A 20,550-nucleotide genomic window follows, 5' to 3' on the forward strand; every position below is an offset into this window, starting at 1 on the left:
TTTTTTGTCCCGATGAGGAAAACAGCTTATAAATCATACAAAATGAATAGCTATGCATCATACAGAATGAAAAGCTATAGTGTGTGTGTGTGAATATAAAATATAAATATAAAAGAATATAAAAATGGTAAAATGTGTTAAATTGACTATGATACACTCTGGGGTGAATACGTTTGAATCTTCTTTAAACAACATTTGTTCAGAAAATAAAAGATCTTTAAATTATATTAGCTAACATGGGTTGCAACATTTACTAATATATTGTTAAAAATGTTATCTGTTAATATTAATTATTGATTTAATAGACCTGAGCTAACATGAAATAGCAATGAACAGAGAATGGCTGCATTAATTGCTAAGATTAGTCTAATAATACTTAGTTTTAAGCCATTTACATGATTGATCTAATTTGATACTGAAAAGTAGGCTAATTGTTCTTAAGACGCATAGGTCTTAACATTATAGCTATGTTTATGCAACTGGCCCCAAATAAATGAATCAATATCAATATTAATATCAATATCAGTTAACCAAAATTAACAAATATACTGCTCATTGTTATTTAATATTAGTTAATGCATGTACTAACGTTAACTAAAGGGTCCATAAATATTCCCATCTTACCTTGTTGCTGTTATCACTGGTGTAAATTATCACTCTGCAATGTGAGCCACACTTATATACATTTTTATTGAAGCTATGTTTTCTTACATAAGACAATTCATATAGTTATAATTTTAGTAAACAAAAAAGTCAGTAACAGTAAAATACATGTATACGTGTATGTATATATATGTAAAATACAAAGTACATATGTGACCCTGGACCACAAAACCAGTACATTTTTCGAAATTGAGATTTATACATCATCTGAAAGCTGAATAAATAAGCTTTCCATTGATGTATGTATTTGTTAGGATAGGACAATATTGGGCCAAGATACAACTTTTTAAATATCTGAAATCTGAGGGTGCAAAATATTGAGAAAATCACCTTTAAAGTTGTCCAAATTATGTTTTAGCAATGTATATTACTAATCAAAAATGAGGTTTTTATATATTTACAGTAGGAAATTTACAAAATGTCTTCATGGAACATGATCTTTACTTAATGTCCTAACGATTTTGGGCATAAAAGGAAAATCTATAATTTTGACCCATACAATGAATCAAATCGAATATAAATATTTACAGATATATGCACAAATAATACTATGAGGCTTGTAAATGATATTGTATTATCCTTGTTTTCAACGTGAGCAGTGAAATGTTCAAAACTTGCCCTTTTCTATTTACTACTTTCTGACTAATCTTCCACTCAAATTGCTCATTTATAAACTACCTTCATTTATATACATATTTGGGTTGGATAGATAGATAGATAGATAGATAGATAGATAGATAGATAGATAGATAGATAGATAGATAGATAGATAGATAGATAGATAGATAGATAGATAGATAGATAGATAGATAGATAGATAGATAGATAGATCTCCCCATCACTGCACATTTTGCATGTCTCCTTTATCAATCACACCTGATTCAACTCATCAGCTCATTAGTAGCAACTTCAAGACCTGAAATGGGTGTGTTCAGTGTTCAATGTGCAGTGTTGGGGAGGCTCCAGGAACGTGTTTGGGAACCCCTGCCCTGTTCCAATGAATCTTCTGCTCAAACAGCTGTAGCTGATCTCTCATCTACAGTGGTCTGTGAGTAAACAGATCCTGTGGCCTGTATAATGTAACTCTTCATGAACTGCGGTCTACTGAAGGGTGTTCTGTAAAGGAGCCTGTAAAGTTGCTTCCTAAATTTCTCTCCCACAAACACATAAAGAAAGGGATTTACACTGCTATGTGAATAAGCCAAAGCCTCTGTGATCTGCAGACTTAGAACGATTGCCTTACTGCTCGTACAAGATAGAGGTATATGTTTAAACAGCTCTAAGGCTTTCACAAAAGCTGCAATATTGTACGGAGCCCAACAGCAGAAAAAGACCACCATCACTGCAATGACAAGACGCATAGCCTTCCTCCTAGAAGAGCGAACTGTCAGGAGTCTCATCAAAATCATTGAGTAACAAAATCCAATCACAAAAAGAGGGAGAATTAAACCCATGACATTCATTTTAAAGATGCCAAAAACAATTGAGTAATGACTAGAACCTGGATCATTTGTCGGATAATTTACACAATAAGTTAAATCACCCATCTTTGTGGTTTTGAGATGTATCAACTCAGGAAAGCATGCAAAAACTGCAATAACCCATATGACCATACTGGCTAAGATCCTATATGTCCTTGTTCTGACTCTCAGGGCAAACACAGCATGAACTACAGCTAAGTACCGATCAACACTCATCAGTACAATAAAGAATATCCCACTATAGAATCCAATGTAGTAGACACTACGGACCATAGTGCACATAACATCTCCAAAGATCCACTGGTCTCTGGCATAGTGTGCCAGGAAGGGGAGTGAGGAGATCAAGAGCAGGTCAGCAATAGCCAGGTTCAGAAGACAGATGTCAGTCATGCTTCTCAGCTTCACACCCATCAAGACCACCCAGATCACCAATGTGTTACCCAGAAAGCCCACAATGAAAAACAGGGAATATAACACAGGGAGGATGATAGCTCCATGAGTTCCATAAACACAGGGCGATGCAGGTGAATCCAAACCCTCGTAGTACCCAGAATAGTCATATGGTGCATCATTATGTGTCACACCTGGATCTTGTCCATCCACACTTGAAAAGGAAAAGAAAAAATATACTATAAGAAACGCAGAGCTCCTCTTTTACATGTGACTAACATATGTGATATGACCTCACCTGGACGATGCATTATCATTTAGATAAGGGATACTGCTGGTTACTATCTCATTCCATGGATGCTGTGCAGTGGTCCTGTTCATGACAAAGAGACAATTCTCAGTCAACATGCTCTCAGAACAATAATTGTCAGTAATTGCCATCAATCATGGCTTCCGTCCTGTGCTTTCCCAAACTAAAATGAAATTAAAGGTCCGTCTATTTTGACTGGATAATGTTACCAGCCTTTCATTAAGAAATCTGTAATTAAAAAATAAAACAAAATAACTTGTTCATAGAGACTATTGTATGTTAATTTTATTTTCTCTAATGTCCCATTTTCTCAGTGTTCTTTTTCCGCTGTTTGAACTACATTTGGAGGCTTTCCTGTAGCTCAAATAGTAGAGCATGGCGCTAGCAATGGAAAAACAAAACAGGGAAAGCAAGAGCTGATCAAATGTAAAAAACTGTAACTTGAATGCATTGTAAGTCGCTTTGGATAAAAGCATCTGCTAAATGCATAAATGTAAAAATGTTTGGTCTTACTTACCTCAACAACGCAGCTGTAGAATTCATAATCAGAAACGGATCTGTAGAATTCATAATCAGAAACGGATCTGTAGAATTCATAATCAGAAACGGATCTGTAGAATTCATAATCAGAACACCAGGTGTGTTCTAACTGGGTTAGACAAACAGGGAAACAGAGATTGTTAGCATAATGCTACATATTTAAGGCATTCATAAAAAAGTATTACAGTATGTGACTGTTTTTGCATTAGTAGACAAATAAACATATTAATATAAACACATACTAATATACATATTCATAAACATATAAATGAACATGTTTAAATTGCCAACAAAATGCAATTATTTGAATGAACAACTACATTGTGGCATTATATCATTTGGATAATGATATGACGCCTGATGTCAAAGCAGATTTAAATATAAATAATTACTAAAGAACTTTACTGAATTAATTTCTATGTATGTTAATATCGTTTTATCATCAAAATCTGTATGGATTAAAATATATGTACTATAAAGAAATACAAATTAACTATGAACAATAGTATATAAATTAACATTAATCTAGTTCGATAAATTACTATTAATTATCAAACGAAGAACATGAATCAGTAACATTTTGGCATTGTTTTTTAATAAATGTAAAAGTGGGCACACTTCATTAAATTCAGTTTATTTGTACAGCACTTAAATATATATTGCACTTATATACACAAAATATATATTGTTCCAAAGCAGCTTTACAAACAATACGCCTTAAATATGCCTCCTCAGAAATAACTAAATATATATATATATATATATATATATATACACACACACACACACACACAAAAGCACAAAATAGTGCATTATTTGTGATTTGAGCCACATAGTATTAATAATAATAAATAATATATATATATATATATATATATATATATATATATATATATATATATATATATATATATATATATATATTATACCAAAGTCACCTTAATACTTTTTAATTGAATAAATAAGGTCTTATGAATGATTAACAGAAAATTTCACATATATGAGCACTATGAGCTTCCATCTGTGATGGAAACCACCTGTGACATTCAGACTTATTCTGTGCCTTTGAATGTTTTCAACAGCTGGTTTACCAATCATAAAAAAGTGTGAAACCATAACCATTTCAAATTGATACAAACGGTGTGTGTTGTAAAAGTGGGGGTTAGGGCTCATATTTAAAGTGCGCTCCAGGCATATTAAAGGCATATAAATGAACACTATTTTAAAAAGATGTTAAATCAATAATGTGCTTGCCAGGAATACTCACAAGTGGAATAAATTGATGTTGCCCCCTGACCTTCCAAGCAATGATGGGAAGTTGAGATGAGATGAGATAAGATCGTATCTTGTGAGATCGGTCAAAAAAGCATGATCTGTTATAGTTTTTTTTTTTTTTTCTCAGGCTATTGGTTTGTGGCACTTCCTCTGTATAGATAAATTGGGGTAGGGGCTTTGCAGATTGCAGAAGAAGTTTCATATCGGTTGCAATAGCAATGACTCTATTGGCTCCCACCATGTTTCGACTACAGTTTAGAGGAAATTACATGCCTCTACATGTTTTGGTTTTTATACGTGAAAGAAAAAACAGTGTTGCAGCACTGCAATATGAACCTTAATAGTGCTTTAATGGTGCAAAAAACAAACAAAAACACCTATGCCAATAATTAGCCAGTAAAAAGAAAAAAAAAAAACATGCTCAGCATTGCTTGTGTACTCAGAACAGCTGAGCAATGTGTTAACATGGTTTTACACACTCTGCACACACCCAAAACACTTAAAAGTGCTGGTAGCCAGTTAAAACTGGATTTTTTACATTTTCTGTAGAAACTTTAAAATGTAAAATGGTGCTTGCTCATATAGAAAACTTGCCACGTTGCTAAGATTTTCTGGTCAAAGTATCATGTCCACAGAAGTTGGATAGTACAGTGTACTGTGTAGACACAGACAAACTGAAATGCTAATCAACAATATACAGTATTACTAGTGTTTCACTTCTGTTGATGTTCTGAGCAGCCATATTGCATCCTGAAGTCTGGGTTGTTGTTGCGGTTTCTACGTTTCCAAGCCAGAATTCCAACTTGAGGGGGTGTTTCAGTTATAGGTTCCTGGGAACTCCAACTTCTGAATACAAATAGAACGCACCATTATGATTAGGGTTTGTTTAAATCACTAACCCCAAGTGTAAGCAATACTGCAGTAATAGTAATATTAAAGAATATGTTTTATTGGTCTCAAGAACTTCCCACATATCAATTTTTTGTAACAGTTTAGGGACCAATTCTCACCATGGGCCAGCTGCCTATTAGCATGCATATTACTAGCATATTGGCCTTTTTATTAGAACTTATAAAGCACATATTAATGCCTTATTCTGCATGATCACATTCTAGATCCCTTAACCCTACCAAATACCTAAACAGAAGTACTACAAACAACTACCTTACTTGCTATCAATAAACAGAAAATTTAGAGTTTATTGAGGGAATTGATAGTGACTGTGTCCCCTAATCTAAAATGTTAGTGTGTCAGAATTTTTTCATGCCAGTGTTTTTAAAATCCTTCAGAATTTCTGATTGCTGCATGACAATTGTTGCACCATTGAAAAGTAACCAATATCACTTGATCTCACTTTATGTTAGCTTGCTTTGTAATGCTCGAAAAAAAGAAAGAAAAAAAAAAACATTAACCCGTTTTAATAAGTACAGTTGGGCAAAAAAGTATTTAGTCAGTAATTGTGCAAGTTCTCCCACTTAAAAAGATGAGAGAGGCCTGTAATTTTCATCATAGTTACACTTCAACTATGAGAGACAGAATGTGGGGGGGAGAATCCAGGAAAACACATTGTAGGATTTTTAATGAATTAATTGGTAAATTCCTCGGTAAAATAAGTATTTGGTCACCTACAAACAAGCAAGATTTCTGGCTCTCACAGACCTGTAACTTCTTTAAGAGGCTCCTCTGTCCTCCACTCGTTACCTGTATTAATGGCACCTGTTTGAACTCGTTATCAGTATAAAAGACACCTGTCCACTGTCAGTCCTGTGTCTTGTTTCCCCCTCCTCCCGTGTCTCTATGGCTGTGTCCAAATTCAGGGTCTGCATCCTTCGGAGTACTCATTTGAAGGATGTTACGTCACAGCGCCACGACGAAGGCTGTCCAAATTCGTAGGATCCTTCAAATGCGGCCCACAAATACGTCCTCCTTTTCCCCGAATTGGAAGGATGGGTGTGGTGGATCCTTTCCCGTCCTACCTATCCCATAATTCTTTTCGGCAGAGCGTAATGGCGGACGAAGCGAGCGGTAGCGGAGTGGGAGAGGAGTTTCTCTGACAAAACAAGCTAAAGTTTATGCTTCGGCTCAATGAATTTGTAGGAGAAATTAGTAGAATACTTAAAAACAAATAAAAATAGGCTATAATGGCTTACCTGGATGTGACTGTCTTGTAGTCTGATATAAAAAACTCTCCGACAACGAGCAAAGAAAGTATTTAATTTATTTAATTGCTTTATTTCTTCCAAAAGAATTAAAATGAGGAGAATAACTCTTTGTTTGTCGATTTTCCCGCTTCTTGCTTGGCGCTGTCACGGTTGCTAGGCGACAGGATATGAGCAACGGGTAAGGGAGGGAACTGAAAGAAGGGTAGGCTGTCCAAATTCACAAACACCGACTTCCGGGTTTTGCGGACGTCGGAGGATCCCTCCTCCTTCAACCGGGTAGGAAGGATCCTAAGGAGGATGCAGACCCTGAATTTGGACACAGCCTATGTTTCCTTCCTGTTCCTGTCATTATGAGTTGATTAGTCCCTAGCCCTGTTTAATTAGTCCACACCTGTTTCCGTTGATTTCCTTGTGTTTATAAGCCCTGTGTTTCCCTGCCCCTGATTGAACGTCAGATGTGTTCGTCTCTCCCCAAGCTCCTCGTCCTGTGTGTCTTCAATAAAAGGCTTTATTGAATCTCCTTGTCTCCGCGCCCCTTGTATCCCGAGAGGGAACGTGACATCCACAACCTCAAACAGTCACACTCCAAACTCCACTATGGCCAAGACCAAAGAGCTGTCGAAGGACACCAGAAACTAAATTGTAGACCTGCACCAGGCTGGGAAGACTGAATCTGCAATAGGCAAGCAGCTTGGTGTGAAGAAATCAACTGTGGGAGCAATTATTAGAAAATGGAAGACATACAAGACCACTGATAATCTCCCTCGATCTGGGGCTCTACGCAAGATCTCACCCCGTGGGGTCAAAATAATCACAAGAACGGTGAGCAAAAATCCCAGAACCACACGGGGGGACCTAGTGAATGACCTGCAGAGAGCTGGGACCAAAGTAACAAAGGCTACCATCAGTAACACACTACGCCCCCAGGGACTCAAATCCTGCAGTGCCAGACGTGTCCCCCTGCTTAAGCCAGTACATGTCCGGGCCCGTCTGAAGTTTGCTAGAGAGCATTTGGTTGATCCAGAAGAGGATTGGGAGAATGTCATATGGTTAGATGAAACCAAAATATAACTTTTTGGTAAAAACTCAACTCGTCGTGTTTGGAGGAGAAAGAATGCTGAGTTGCATCCAAAGAACACCATACCTACTGTGAAGCATGGGGGTGGAAACATCATGCTTTGGGGCTGTTTTTCTGCAAAGGGACCAGGACGACTGATCCGTGTAAAGGAAAGAATGAATGGGGCCATGTATCGTGAGATTTTGAGTGAAAACCTCCTTCCATCAGCAAGGGCATTGAAGATGAAACGTGGCTGGGTCTTTCAGCATGACAATGATCCCAAACACACCGCCCCGGCAACGAAGGAGTGGCTTCGTAAGAAGCATTTCAAGGTCCTGGAGTGGCCTAGCCAATCTCCAGATCTCAACCCCATAGAAAATCTTTGGAGGGAGTTGAAAGTCCGTGTTGCCCAGCGGCAGCCCCAAAACATCACTGCTCTAGAGGAGATCTGCATGGAGGAATGGGCCAAAATACCAGCAACAGTGTGTGAAAACCTTGTGAAGACTTACAGAAAACGTTTGACCTCTGTCATTGCCAACAAAGGGCATATAACAAAGTATTGATGAACTTTTGTTATTGACCAAATACTTATTTTCCACCATAATTTGCAAATAAATTCTTTAAAAATCAGACAATGTGATTTCCTGGATTCTTTCCCCCCATTCTGTCTCTCATAGTTGAAGTGTACCTATGATGAAAATTACAGGCCTCTCTCATCTTTTTAAGTGGGAGAACTTGCACAATTGGTGGCTGACTAAATACTTTTTTGCCCAACTGTATATAAATAATTATAATCAATAACTTGATGGCTAACAAGACTACAAAGCTTATCAGGGACTTTAAACATAATCAGATCAAACAGGTTTAACATCAAATAGGTAAACGTATGTTTTTAAATAAAGGCTACAAAAGTTGTTGGAAGCTTAATTATGTGACGTTGAAGTCAAGCAACCATGACACAGTTGGTGGCATTCCACAGTTAATTTATTCAACTCTATCTTAGTTTTCAAATCTGGAATCACATCAATCGGTGTACTGTATATTCTTGCACATATAGCTTTTAACAATGCTGCTTGTAAGTTGCCAGTTTGCCAGAATGCCATAACACAAACATTTTGTTTTCACTTTGCACCACTGACATTGGTCTGGAGGACTGTGAACACAAGCACAATGATACAAACAGTGAAAATATCTGCACTTAATTGGGGTGCCAATTATATTAGAGGACCAGAACAAAAGTATGATGCAGATTGGTGAAATCTACTGTATTACTGTAGAGGAGGTGAATTGGTTTATGATGCATTTTTGTCAAGCTTTTGCATATTTCATTTCTTTTTGACTGCTCAGGATGCTGCATATATCTTTGGTTAAACAGTGTTTTTTTATTTTTATATTGTGTGTGTGTGTGTGTGTTGATCGTCCCAGAATGTGGACTTACACTTGCATGCAGAAAAAAATCACAATGAGGAAGTGGTTGTGTGTGATCACATAGTCCAATCAAGAACATCAATGAATGAACTTGCATCATGCCTTGCATCAGATATTCAATCAAAAATATCCTGTTGATAGATTTGGATAAAAACTGAATGTTGTTATAGACAGAAAATGTAAGCTTTTTCATGTTCTTTTAGACTATTTTTGCCAGGTTTTTGACACATTGTTTTAGATTATCATTTTGATTAGAGAATTATTAACATGCTTTTATTAATATCCCATTACTGCATGTTACAACAGTTTGGGGGCAGTTTTTATATATAAAAAAAATACTTTCTGGATTTCTTTTCTGAGTCTGTTTGTGCTACTTGAAATAATAGTCATGTCAGCAGTCTTAATGTACTCTGTTTGCATCAGAGCCAAAGCACACAGGAAATCCGCCTCACTTTGCAGAGCATATCTCTTCAGAAACCTGTGGCTTTCTGCTCTAGCTTTAGAGGTAAAGACAAAGGTTAGGGTGAAGTTACTTCCCTGAAGCTTCACATACGTAGTTACATTCTCACTTTTACAAGAAGCTATTTTCCGAACCTTCCTGATGCTCTACGCATTGGAATGACAACCAATATGGTCAAATAAATGTATTATTGAGTTGACCTTGCATTTTGTATTGATTGTATTGGTAACAGCCATTATTTTTTATTTTTAGTTAATTTATCATTCAAGTATTTGACAAACATAAACAATAGACTGTGTATATACAGGACACTCTCACAAAAATGTACCTTTAGGGGTATAACTGCCTGTCACTGGGCAGTTTCCTCAAAGGAACAACTTTGTACCTTATTTTTCCCCTAGTGTTTATAATAGTACCACAAGAGTATACATATTGCTAACTTAAGGATACAAATTACTCCAAGCTGAATTCTGGAAATGTTGGGACGTTTTTTTAAATTTGAATAAAATGGAAACTAAAAGACTTTCAAATCACATGAGCCAATATTTTATTCACAATAAAACATATGTAACATAATGAGAAATTTTAAAATTTTATGCACAAAATGAGCTCATTTCAAATTTGATGCCTGCTACAGGTCTCACAATAGTTGGGAAGGGGGCATGTCTACCATGGTGTTGCATCTCCTCTTCTTTTCAAAACAGTTTGAAGACGTCTGGGCATCGAGGTTATGAGTTTCTGGAGTTTTGGTGTTGAAATTTGGTCCCATTCTTGCCTGATATAGGTTTACAGCTGCTGAAGAGTTTGTGGTCGTCTTTGACGTATTTTTCGTTTAATAATGCGCCAAATGTTCTCTATAGGTGAAAGATCTGGACTGCAGGCAGGCCAATTCAGCACCGGGACTCTTCTACTACGAAGCCATGCTGTTGTAATAGCTGCAGTATGTGGATTGCATTGTCCTGCTGAAATACACGTCATCTGGAGGGGAGCATATGTTGCTCAAAAACCTTTATATACCTTTCAACATTCATAGTGCCTTCCAAAACATGCAAGCTGCCAATACCGTATGCACTTATGCACCCCCATACCATCAGAGATGCTGGCTTTTGAACTGAATGCTGATAACAAGCTGGAAGGTCTCCCTCCTCCTTTAGCCCAGAGGACACGACATCCATGATTTCCAACAAAAATGTCAAATTTGGACTCGTCTGACCATAGAACACTTTTTCACTTTGAAACAATCAATTTTAAATGAGCCTTGGCCCACAGAACACGATGGCACTTCTAGACCGTGTTCATATATGGCTTCCTTTTTGCATGACAGAGCTTTAGTTGGCATCTGCAGATGGCACGGCAGATTGTGTTTACCAACAGTGGTTTCTGGAAATATTCCTGGGCCCATTTAGTAATGTCAATGACAGAATCATGCTGTAAGGCTGGTGCCAGTATGTCTGATCGACCCCTCGATGAAACAAAAGGCCCTCCTGAAAATGAACACTTGAACTATCTCCTACATATGTAAAAGGAACTTCAGAGACGCAGCACACAGTGCAGCTCACACTTCACACACACTATCTCCCCTTCACCCCCTCCTCCTCCTCACCTAAAATACACTGAAAACCTATGCAATGTTATGTATGTACAAGAAGTAACTATGCATATTTGATATCATTTAAAGTGTCTCCGTGCGCCTGGTAAAATGGTCTCATTCTCCCAACCATAATGAAAAGCTAAAAGAAGTTATAAAATATGAGAAAAGTGATGGGTCTCTTAAAAGGTGTTTCCCTCCCCCAGATCCTCCATTCAGACTATACCTCCTGTATGTAAAACAAGAACCCACTCAAGTACAAATTCTGATCTCACAGTGTGAATCCCTCAACAGGGAACCAAAATGTAATTATAATGACAGACGCCACCATTTGGTAAGAATATTGAGTTATCTGGGTACAGTATATAAGGGAAAGGTGCAGAAAAGTTCGGGGAGTCTGTAGGTTGACTTCCCACACAAACGCTGTGTGTAGTTTTGTTGACAGGTAATAATTTCTACAAATTCCTCTATTTCTGAATTGTTGTTATGACATGTTCAACTGATGATTTTATTCTTATGAATTGGATTTTGAATAATTGCTTCATTACCTGGTCAATAAATTGTAAACGTTTGATTGTATTCTGACCGACTCTGAGATTTGTTTTTCCCAAGTAGATTATCGGATTCGTATATTTCCACAAATTTGCGTCAGAGATTAGTGACGACTAATACCCGATATCTAAATTCAAGTGTGCTTGGATGAGGAGACGAGTAAGTTTCTGTCTAGAATCAGCAGATGCTGTTTGATCAGCCTAGATCTGAATGCGTCGATGACCTCTGTTCTAATTTAATGTTACTTTAGATAAGTTTACGTGGAACAAGCCACGAGCTTGGCCAAAACAAAGCCATTTTGAAGAAAGGTAAAGTTGATCGACTAACGTCTTTAAATGGTGGTCAAAAAGAAGACTCTACTGAAGTAAACGATTGAATTATGTTCCTGAAGGGCATCCAAGGAGGCTATGTATTACATATCTTTGATTGGGCACGTGGGTATACGGCAAATCTCAGATATTTAGCCAAATACCTCTGTTTTGGGTCATCGGAACTGACGAAATTGTACCGGAGACCTGGTGAGGAACTCGAAGCGATATAGTTTCCTGATCTAAGCGGGTAAAATATAATCAGAGCTTAACAGAATAATCAAATATTCGTTCACTTTAATGATGCACAGATATCATTAAAATCTTTTTCATTAATGGAGTCAGATGTAACAACGAGTTATTATATGTGAGAAAATATATTGCATTTAATCTTGTTGTGTTGCGAAAAGGAAAGACAAGCAATACGCAGAGAAACCTTCCTCGTATTATTGGGAACCCCCATTGGAACAATAGACGAGCTTTACAATGCCGATGAGTGATGCAGTGTCGTCTGAGGGCCTGAAGACCACGGACATCCAGCAAAGGTCTTCGACCTTGTCCCATATGCACAGAGATTTCTCCAGTTTCTCTGAAACTTTTGATGATGTAATGCACTGTAGATGATGAGATTTGCAAATCCTTTGCAATTTGACTATGAGGAACATTGTTTTTAAAGTATTCCACAATCTTTTTGCACACTCTTTCACAGATTGGAGAGACTCCACCCATCTTTACTTCTCAGAGACTCTGCCTCTCTAAGACATCATGTTATAGACCTGATGTCAGTTAACTTAATTAGTTGCTAGATGCTCTCCCAGCTGAATCTTTTAAAAATGTCTTGCTTTTTCAGCCCTTTGTTGGCCCCGTGCCAAATTTTTTGAGACCTGTAGCAGGCATCAAATTTGAAATGAGCTCATTTAGTGGATACAAGTGTAAAATTTCTCTGTTTAAACATTTGTTATGTTCTCTATGTTCTATTGTGAATAAAATATTGGCTCATGTGATTCGAAAGTTTTTTTGTTTTAATTTTATTCAAATTTAAAAAACGTCCCAACATTTCCGGAATTCGGGATGTACTCTAAGGTGCTAATATGCACCTTTTAGGGGTATAGAAGTTACAAAGGTGTCCCTTTGAGGGCACTACCTAAAGGTACAATTTTTGCTGATAGTGCAGATTAAAAATATTGTATAAACACACCCCCATGAATGTAATAAAATGTCTCTAAAAATCAAATCTAAAATCTAAAATTCCATATGTGCCATATTTGCCATATCATTGCATGTTACATTAATATACAATAATATGTCACTTTAGTAAATGCTTAATTTCTGCATGCACACAGTTAAAATAGCATAATTCAATATACCGTGAGGCTACAGAGACACTGTTTGTCAATGTTTTAAAACTAAAGTAGGAGTATGCATGTACGTATGTGACTGCAGTGCCGTATGTGTTAGGGAGGGCTCTTGTGGTAAGCGGTAGCATTACAAAATACTTTTGAAACAGATTTTGATCATTTTATTTAATTGTTTATTTACATATTGATATCTTTATATATGTATCAGTGCATTTGAAATAAGTAGTTTAAGCATAAAATGTAACAGACATTGGGAATACACAATATTCACAGACATAGATCCAGTAAAGAATACATTCAAAGTACAGTTCCTCTATATCAGTACTGCACTCACACATCCTCTTTCAGCCCAAGTGAGGGGAAACATTTTTTTGTGTTTGGTTTTGCCTTCGAAGTGTGTGGTTAAGGATGTTTTTTTTCTATTCCTGTGGTTAATAACTATTATATGGAAAAAGTAATTAACTGTTTAGCAGATCGTGTAATGAGACCTTAGAGATATTGAGGAACAGATATATTAGTAACATTAATTCATTTGTAAATTCATTAAATTTAATGCATCAGTTCATTTTTTAAGCCAGTGTGTAAAACACTAATTTATTCATAAACACTAGAAGACAGAAAGCATCTCTTGCCCCACCAACCTGATGCAGGCATTTTCATATTCTTGTATGATTTCACATGTTTGTTTGATGGTTCATTTTTATCATTGACATTTGGTTTTACTAATTGAGGTAGTATATTTGATATGATATTACCATCATGAAATAAACTAATGATATATATTTTGCAACGCATGAATAAAGACATCTTAAATGATAAGCACAATATTTACAAAGGAACAAAAAATCATCCATCCTAAACTTGTGTACTTTTGATGGGAGATGTAAAAAAAATAGCCGTATTGGAAGTTTCATTCTCTGAAACTTTGGATTGCGTAGATGTCGACTTGTAAATCTTCACACATCCAAGATATTTTGAAAACATACTTACAAGGCATTTCCTAAACTTTTCTCCAACAAAAGCATAAATGAGCGGATTTACACAGCAGTGAGTGAGTGCGATTGTCTCTGTCAAATCCATGGCCCTGTTGATACGACTATAATCCTCGCAGCTACTTAGAATGCCAAACTCCTCCAAGGTTTTCAGAAACACCACCACATTGTAGGGCACCCAGAAGACCACAAACACGATGACAATGCCTAAGATGAGCTTTATGGCGCGTTCCTTTTTTGAGTTTTTTGTCTTCTTCACAACCATCAGGACCCTGGTGTAGCAGTAGGCTAAAATGGGCAAAGAGATGAATAATCCTACTGCGTTTTCACCAAAGTTACGGAAAAGCTTCCACTTCTGGGCTGACCCAACAGGATAAATTCTCTGACAGCTGGTGATGTTGTCCTCTGTGACCATTGCTGCAAAAATGGCCTCTGGAAGGGCTGCACAGATCGAAACCATCCATATAATGAGACTCACCACAATTCCGTATCGCAGCATCTTCGCTCCCAGCACCGCAACGGCATGTACGATGACCAAATAGCGATCCACGCTCAGCAGAGTCACGAATAAGATCCCACTGTAAAATCCCACTTGGTATGTACCCGCCATTGCCTTACACATTTCATTTCCTTTTAAGTAATGGCCCTGAGCATAGAGAGCCCAGGAGGGCAGTGAGAGGACCATCAGTAGGTCTGACAGAGCCAGATTCAGCAGGCAGAGATTTGTCATATTTTTCACGTGCATGATTTTCAAGAGGACCCATAAGACGGTGATGTTGCCAATGAGGCCAAATGCAAAAACCATGTAGAAAATGGCAGCCTTGAGATGTGGATTCAGGTGTGAAGCTTGAATCTCGCACATTGTTCCTATTTCGTAGAGATCGTATGCTTCTGTATTCATGCTGCAACAAACAGTAAATGTTATTTAGTGACAGGCTGATTAACTGATTGCTTATGTCAATATTTGCTGAAAAACAACTAGCATGCCACTTATATGGACAGTAACTATACGTGTTTGACTCATCATATAATGATTCTTCAAACTTTCTTTTCAAGCCACACTGATGTGCAACAATGTCATCATCGGTGTGAAAGATGATGTCAGTAAATTGCACTGTTCATTATTAAACAATGGGGGACTTCTATAATTCGGGAAATTGTGAGTCAGAAGGCACATGCCAATTTACTTACATAAATTAACCTTAATAATTTGTAGAGAGTAACTATATTTCATTGCTTAATGGTTAGTGGCTGTACAGAAGACAAAGTTTCATTATGGTATAATTGTGTTATATATGGCAGGCAGCGATACACTGATAGTACGGTAGCACTTAAACCTGTTCAAGGGTGTTACAAGTGTGTCTTTTAATACATATTAAAAAGATAAGCATTTAATAAAGTTTTTAAACAATTTAAAGTCAAACCTCAAAGCTACCACATGCAGACCACACTGTTTTCAAATATCATTACGTACAAAAATAAGGTCGCAGCAAGCTGATTAACCACAGGTTTCTGAAGCATCCCACCGCAATCCCACTACCATACATCAATGTCTGTGATCTCATGTACTATTTTGTGAATTACAGTGCTTGCACAGAACAATCAAGATGTCTTACAATACTCCTAATGCTGAGCAGATCAGACATTCAATCAAAAAACATGTAATATGAATGTATATGTATATGTATATTATATGTGTATATGTATATGTATATTCATGTACAAACATGAATGTAATATATTGGGCTGTTCTTAAGGAACAAGGTTACGTTCTTTAGCCAGTCTTCATTATTTATCAAAACGTATTAATGATGGAACAAAACAAGACGATGAAAATCCAATAAATAAAAATTATGTTTACCTTTTTGTATATGGTTCAGTCATGATGAAAAATAATTGTTACTGTTGTTGCTGAGATGATGTTAAGATGTGGTTCATGTGTTCATGGAAGCGAGTCTAGTACATTTCACTCTCTTTCTGTACATTTGCCTTCAGCAAATTTCCTGTAAAATGAGGCATGTGCATGTGTGTGTGCTTTTTTGCAAAATTGATTTTGCGACGCAAGGTGAAATGTTAACACGTTTCCTGTCACCGCACTGAGGTTAGCAAGTATGGATGCACAATAGAAATTTCCGTGGACGAGATAAAACAATAAATCTGAGTCATTTGAGGCTGTGACAGCTACTGAATGAACTCTAATAAGTCCCCCCACCCACAAGGAATGTCTTGAAAAGGACATTTTTTATAGATAGCCAAATGTTCAAAACAAATGTCATCCCACACCAATGAATGATAAGCCTGTCTGGCTGAAAAAAACAATATGTGTGTTTTCTCCTTTAAGTGTGTGTCAGTTTTCAGGAATTGAAAATATAAAGAACAAGTGAAACTAATGCCGATTCTTGGAAAATGTATTAGGTTTCAAGATGTTGTCCCTTTTTCCGGCTTGTCATGGTATTTATAGGCTACTTGACTTCTTATATATACAAACCTTTCAGTACTTTCAAAAATATCAACTATCAAAACACAAAACACAGTAACAATAAAACTATTTATGCAAATATTTACCTCCTCACGATTACAAAAAAATGTATATCAATATATACCAATTATTATCAAGCAGCATAACATATTGCTATTGTACAGCTAAAATAACAGAAAGCGACTGACGCCGGAGGCCTAGCACAGTCAAATTAAAAATGGCTACATCTGCAAATGAGTTAAAATAAGGCAAGACTTAAAAGTGCAGAAGTACTATTCTTTACAGTATGTGTACATGTGCATGTGATGTTGTCATTTGAGTAGCATATTAAGTCTCTTTTTTTTTATTACATTTTGAGTAGTCTTATTGTACTTCACTGCCATTTTCTTGGAGGTAAAGCACATGTTGTGATAGATACAGGAACATCATCTGTTCATCTTACAAACTGATCTGCATTCATACGGCAGCAGAAGAAACCTCGCATCTGATTCGGTTCCATCAAGCAGCAACTCTCAGGATTGAAAACAAAGCCTGTAATGCACCTTACCACAATAATCGATTCCCCCCAAAGTGGTTGCCCACAATATTTTTCTCTTGTCACATGACAAAGAATGACAGTGCAACCCAATTTCCATGATCTAAAATGAACGATTAAGCTCAAACCCTTTCTTTTGATGAAACAAAAACACAAAAAGTGACTTTATAAAGCAAAGTCTCTCAGAATATGGGAGCATTATTAAAGAAATGACCTCGAACTTGCTTGAGACTGTGGCTCCACGTGTTACGCAGATGTGGTTTATAGCTGCGTCAGACTTCTTCCTCTTTGTGACATAGCCTACCAGTTAGACAGTTAGCCTACCTCCCGAGTCCCTCCCACCACCGCTTCACATAAACCCACCTGCTATAACACGTCATAATTCCCTAGCACTTCGAGGAATTTTACCTCAAGCATTTTTTTATTTTTTATAAGAGTAGTTTTGAGGTCATGAACGTGTTTCCTGTATATTAGTTTAAATGCACAACGTCATTAAATTTTAATCCATCAAATATTTTATTAAATGACAGTTAAAAATCTTAAAAGCAATATTCAAAATATAGGCTAAATGCATTTCTTTAAGAAAGATGTCAAAAAGGCACAGTTGAAAACATTTTTTAACCCTGATGCAAAATTACGGAGTGATGCAAAACTAAAAGTGTGTTTAAATTCTTGATGAAATGATTTTCTAAATGATCTGTCTCATTTGCATATCTAAAATATGAGCAATATACATGCACATAGAGGAGCACATTTGCAACAACATCAACTTCTGCATTCTGCTACTTAACATAACATCATTATTCTTATGAAAATTGTAAAAAAAAAAACAACACAGAACAAAGACAGCTTTCAAGACCGCAATATACATTCATTAAAAAGAGGAACTTAGGGATAGTAAAAAAAAAAAAAAACTACTTTTCTCTATGCCATCTGCGTGGAGGAATATTCAGTAGATTTGCTGAATACTGAACTTCTGCGTTCAGATAACTGTTGAGACAAAGTGGTGCACTGGCTGAAGCACAATGGAAACTGCTCTTTTAGGACTTTAAGAACTGCTCTTCTGAACTTCTGTCCAGCAAAGGCATAGATGATAGGGTTGAGGCAACAGTGGCTTAAGGCGATTGTTTCCACCCATTGCACGGCAAGGCTTAAACTAGTATGCAACTCACAAGAATGCATGTAGCCTTGCCTCTGCAGGAACATAAGAAACATGACAAAGTTGTATGGAGTCCAGAAGAGGAAATAAACTGCCACCACAGCCAGGATGAGTCTAATGACTTTGTGTCTTTTTTGTGATTTTATACTGAGAAGAATAGGGATGATCCGGGAATAGCAAAAGCCCATAATAATCAGAGGAAAAATCAAGCTCAGGAAGTTCATCTTAAGGTAAGTAAATGACATCCAGGCTGTATCTTCAGGAAAATGAGATGCGCATGATGTTTTGTTGCTCTCCATTTTCTCTTTGGCAAAAATAATATTAGGGAGGGATGCAAATAGACTGAGAATCCATACAAATGAGGCCAGAACCAAACCCATTTTTGCAGACCGATTTCTGGAAAAGATGCTTTGGGCATGGACGATGACAACGTAGCGATCCAGTGTCATAAGGACCATGAAGAAGATGCTACCGTACAGGCCCAACATGAAGAGACCTGTTATGGTATGACACATGAATTTGCCAAAAATCCACTCGTTCATGGCACTGTGAGCCCAAAAAGGGAGTGACACAAGAAAGAGTAGGTCAGACAGGGCTAGGTTGAAGAGGCACACATCTGTCATGTTGGATTTTTGACGGTATCTGATCAGGACCCACACTACCAGGCCATTTCCGATGATGCCAAGAATGAAAACGATGCTGTACAGGGTGGGAAGGAAAACCTTGCTGAAGGCCTTGGTGTTACCATTTTTGCATGGTGACGCATCTTCAGTTTCATTTAGGTTATAGTAATCACTGTAGTCCGTTGTTATAGCTTGGAGGGCAGACAAAGAACACTGTTAGGTTATATAATATATAATAGGCCTTTTTGTTTATATTGTATTATGAAGTCTTAACAACATTGGTTTCTTTAGGTTTGACAAAATAAAATGACACAAGTAGGAAGTTGAATTTTAGTTTGTGCTCTGCTGGCATCTACTGGTCAGACTAGGCATGATTTTCTGCACATGTTGTGAACTGACGACTTTGAGATGTTTCTTTCATGTTTAAAAAGATAGTTCGCACAACAAAGAATATTCAGTCATCATTTACTCACCCCCAAATTGTTCCAAACTTGTCTGAGTTTTTTTCTTCTGTTGAACACAAAAGAAGATATTTTGAAGAATTTTGGAAATCAAACAGTACACGGTTGAACCTTCTACAAAATATCTTCTTTTGTGTTCAACAGAAGAAAGAAACTAAAACAGGTTTGAAACAATTTGAGGGTACGTAAATGACAGAATTGACTGAAGATGACAGAATTTTCACTTTAAGGTGAGCTTTCATAATAAAATCAAATCATAATAATGCTGGTTTTCCATTTATTTATATATATAAAAAATATACTTTTTAACAAATTATGATTTAAAATTGTAATAATTGTTGTGACAAAAACACAATTAAAACAAATTCTATTGTCCTATAATATAAGCATATTATTAAGTAGGAACAACTTTTAAATGTAGCATAATTGCATAGTAACCTACCAGCCACAGTTCCTGGGTCCTCTGTCATGGCTCTTGGTTATGACAGCTGAATCTGTCAAATGTTTTGTGATCCTGTCACTCAAAAAGCTTTACAAACACAGGAGGTGCTATTTCCTGAACCTCCCAGAGGCGGGCCCTAAACTCCCTTTAATGCCATTAAAAAGTTCAAACTGCTGTCTGTATCATTAAATCAATTCATTTGGACTGAGAAATTAGTAGAGGCATTTCAATTAAGAAAAAGGGGCATAGGCCTACATGAAAATGCACACACACACACACACACTTAC

At 36.8% G+C, this 20,550-nt stretch overlaps 3 protein-coding genes across 3 annotated transcripts; all 3 read right to left on the reverse strand.

Annotated features, from left to right (window-relative positions):
* Nucleotides 1-671: 671 nt before the first annotated feature.
* Nucleotides 672-4,815, reverse strand: LOC306878292 (C-C chemokine receptor type 5-like). Its single transcript, XM_079430547.1, has 4 exons — nucleotides 4,652-4,815; nucleotides 3,362-3,493; nucleotides 2,833-2,907; nucleotides 672-2,748 (listed from the first exon to the last, which is right to left on the reverse strand). Exons 2-4 carry the CDS (start codon nucleotides 3,466-3,468, stop codon nucleotides 1,674-1,676), a joined length of 1,257 nt encoding a protein of 418 aa, XP_079286673.1. The 5' UTR covers nucleotides 3,469-3,493; nucleotides 4,652-4,815; the 3' UTR covers nucleotides 672-1,673.
* Nucleotides 4,816-13,726: 8,911 nt separating this feature from the next.
* On the reverse strand, nucleotides 13,727-16,576 carry LOC306877741 (C-C chemokine receptor type 5-like). The gene is made up of 2 exons (XM_079429682.1): nucleotides 16,426-16,576; nucleotides 13,727-15,466 (listed from the first exon to the last, which is right to left on the reverse strand). The coding sequence occupies exons 1-2, from the start codon at nucleotides 16,446-16,448 to the stop codon at nucleotides 14,428-14,430; spliced, it is 1,062 nt and encodes a 353-aa protein (XP_079285808.1). The 5' UTR covers nucleotides 16,449-16,576; the 3' UTR covers nucleotides 13,727-14,427.
* A 1,496-nt stretch (nucleotides 16,577-18,072) lies between these two features.
* On the reverse strand, nucleotides 18,073-20,326 carry LOC306877742 (C-C chemokine receptor type 2-like). The gene is made up of 2 exons (XM_079429683.1): nucleotides 20,264-20,326; nucleotides 18,073-19,551 (listed from the first exon to the last, which is right to left on the reverse strand). The coding sequence occupies exons 1-2, from the start codon at nucleotides 20,289-20,291 to the stop codon at nucleotides 18,503-18,505; spliced, it is 1,077 nt and encodes a 358-aa protein (XP_079285809.1). The 5' UTR covers nucleotides 20,292-20,326; the 3' UTR covers nucleotides 18,073-18,502.
* Nucleotides 20,327-20,550: the final 224 nt, after the last annotated feature.

The sequence above is a fragment of the Barbus barbus genome (genome assembly GCF_936440315.1).
Source record: "Barbus barbus genome assembly, chromosome: 12".
Taxonomy (NCBI): Eukaryota; Metazoa; Chordata; class Actinopteri; order Cypriniformes; family Cyprinidae; genus Barbus; species Barbus barbus.

What these genes read in the sequence shown, in the direction of transcription:
- LOC306878292 (XM_079430547.1), bottom strand. Translation starts at nt 3,468, where the DNA reads ATGAATTCTACAGATCCGTTTCTGATTATGAATTCTACAGATCCGTTT. An exon ending in TCTACAGCTGCGTTGTTGAG is followed by an intron (nt 2,908 to 3,361) that starts GTAAGTAAGACC and finishes TGTCATGAACAG; the next exon opens with GACCACTGCACAGCATCCAT. An exon ending in AATGATAATGCATCGTCCAG is followed by an intron (nt 2,749 to 2,832) that starts GTGAGGTCATAT and finishes TTCCTTTTCAAG; the next exon opens with TGTGGATGGACAAGATCCAG.
- LOC306877741 (XM_079429682.1), bottom strand. Translation starts at nt 16,448, where the DNA reads ATGACTGAACCATATACAAAAAG. An exon ending in ACTGAACCATATACAAAAAG is followed by an intron (nt 15,467 to 16,425) that starts GTAAACATAATT and finishes TGTTTGTTGCAG; the next exon opens with CATGAATACAGAAGCATACG.
- LOC306877742 (XM_079429683.1), bottom strand. Translation starts at nt 20,291, where the DNA reads ATGACAGAGGACCCAGGAACTGTGGCTG. An exon ending in GGACCCAGGAACTGTGGCTG is followed by an intron (nt 19,552 to 20,263) that starts GTAGGTTACTAT and finishes CTGCCCTCCAAG; the next exon opens with CTATAACAACGGACTACAGT.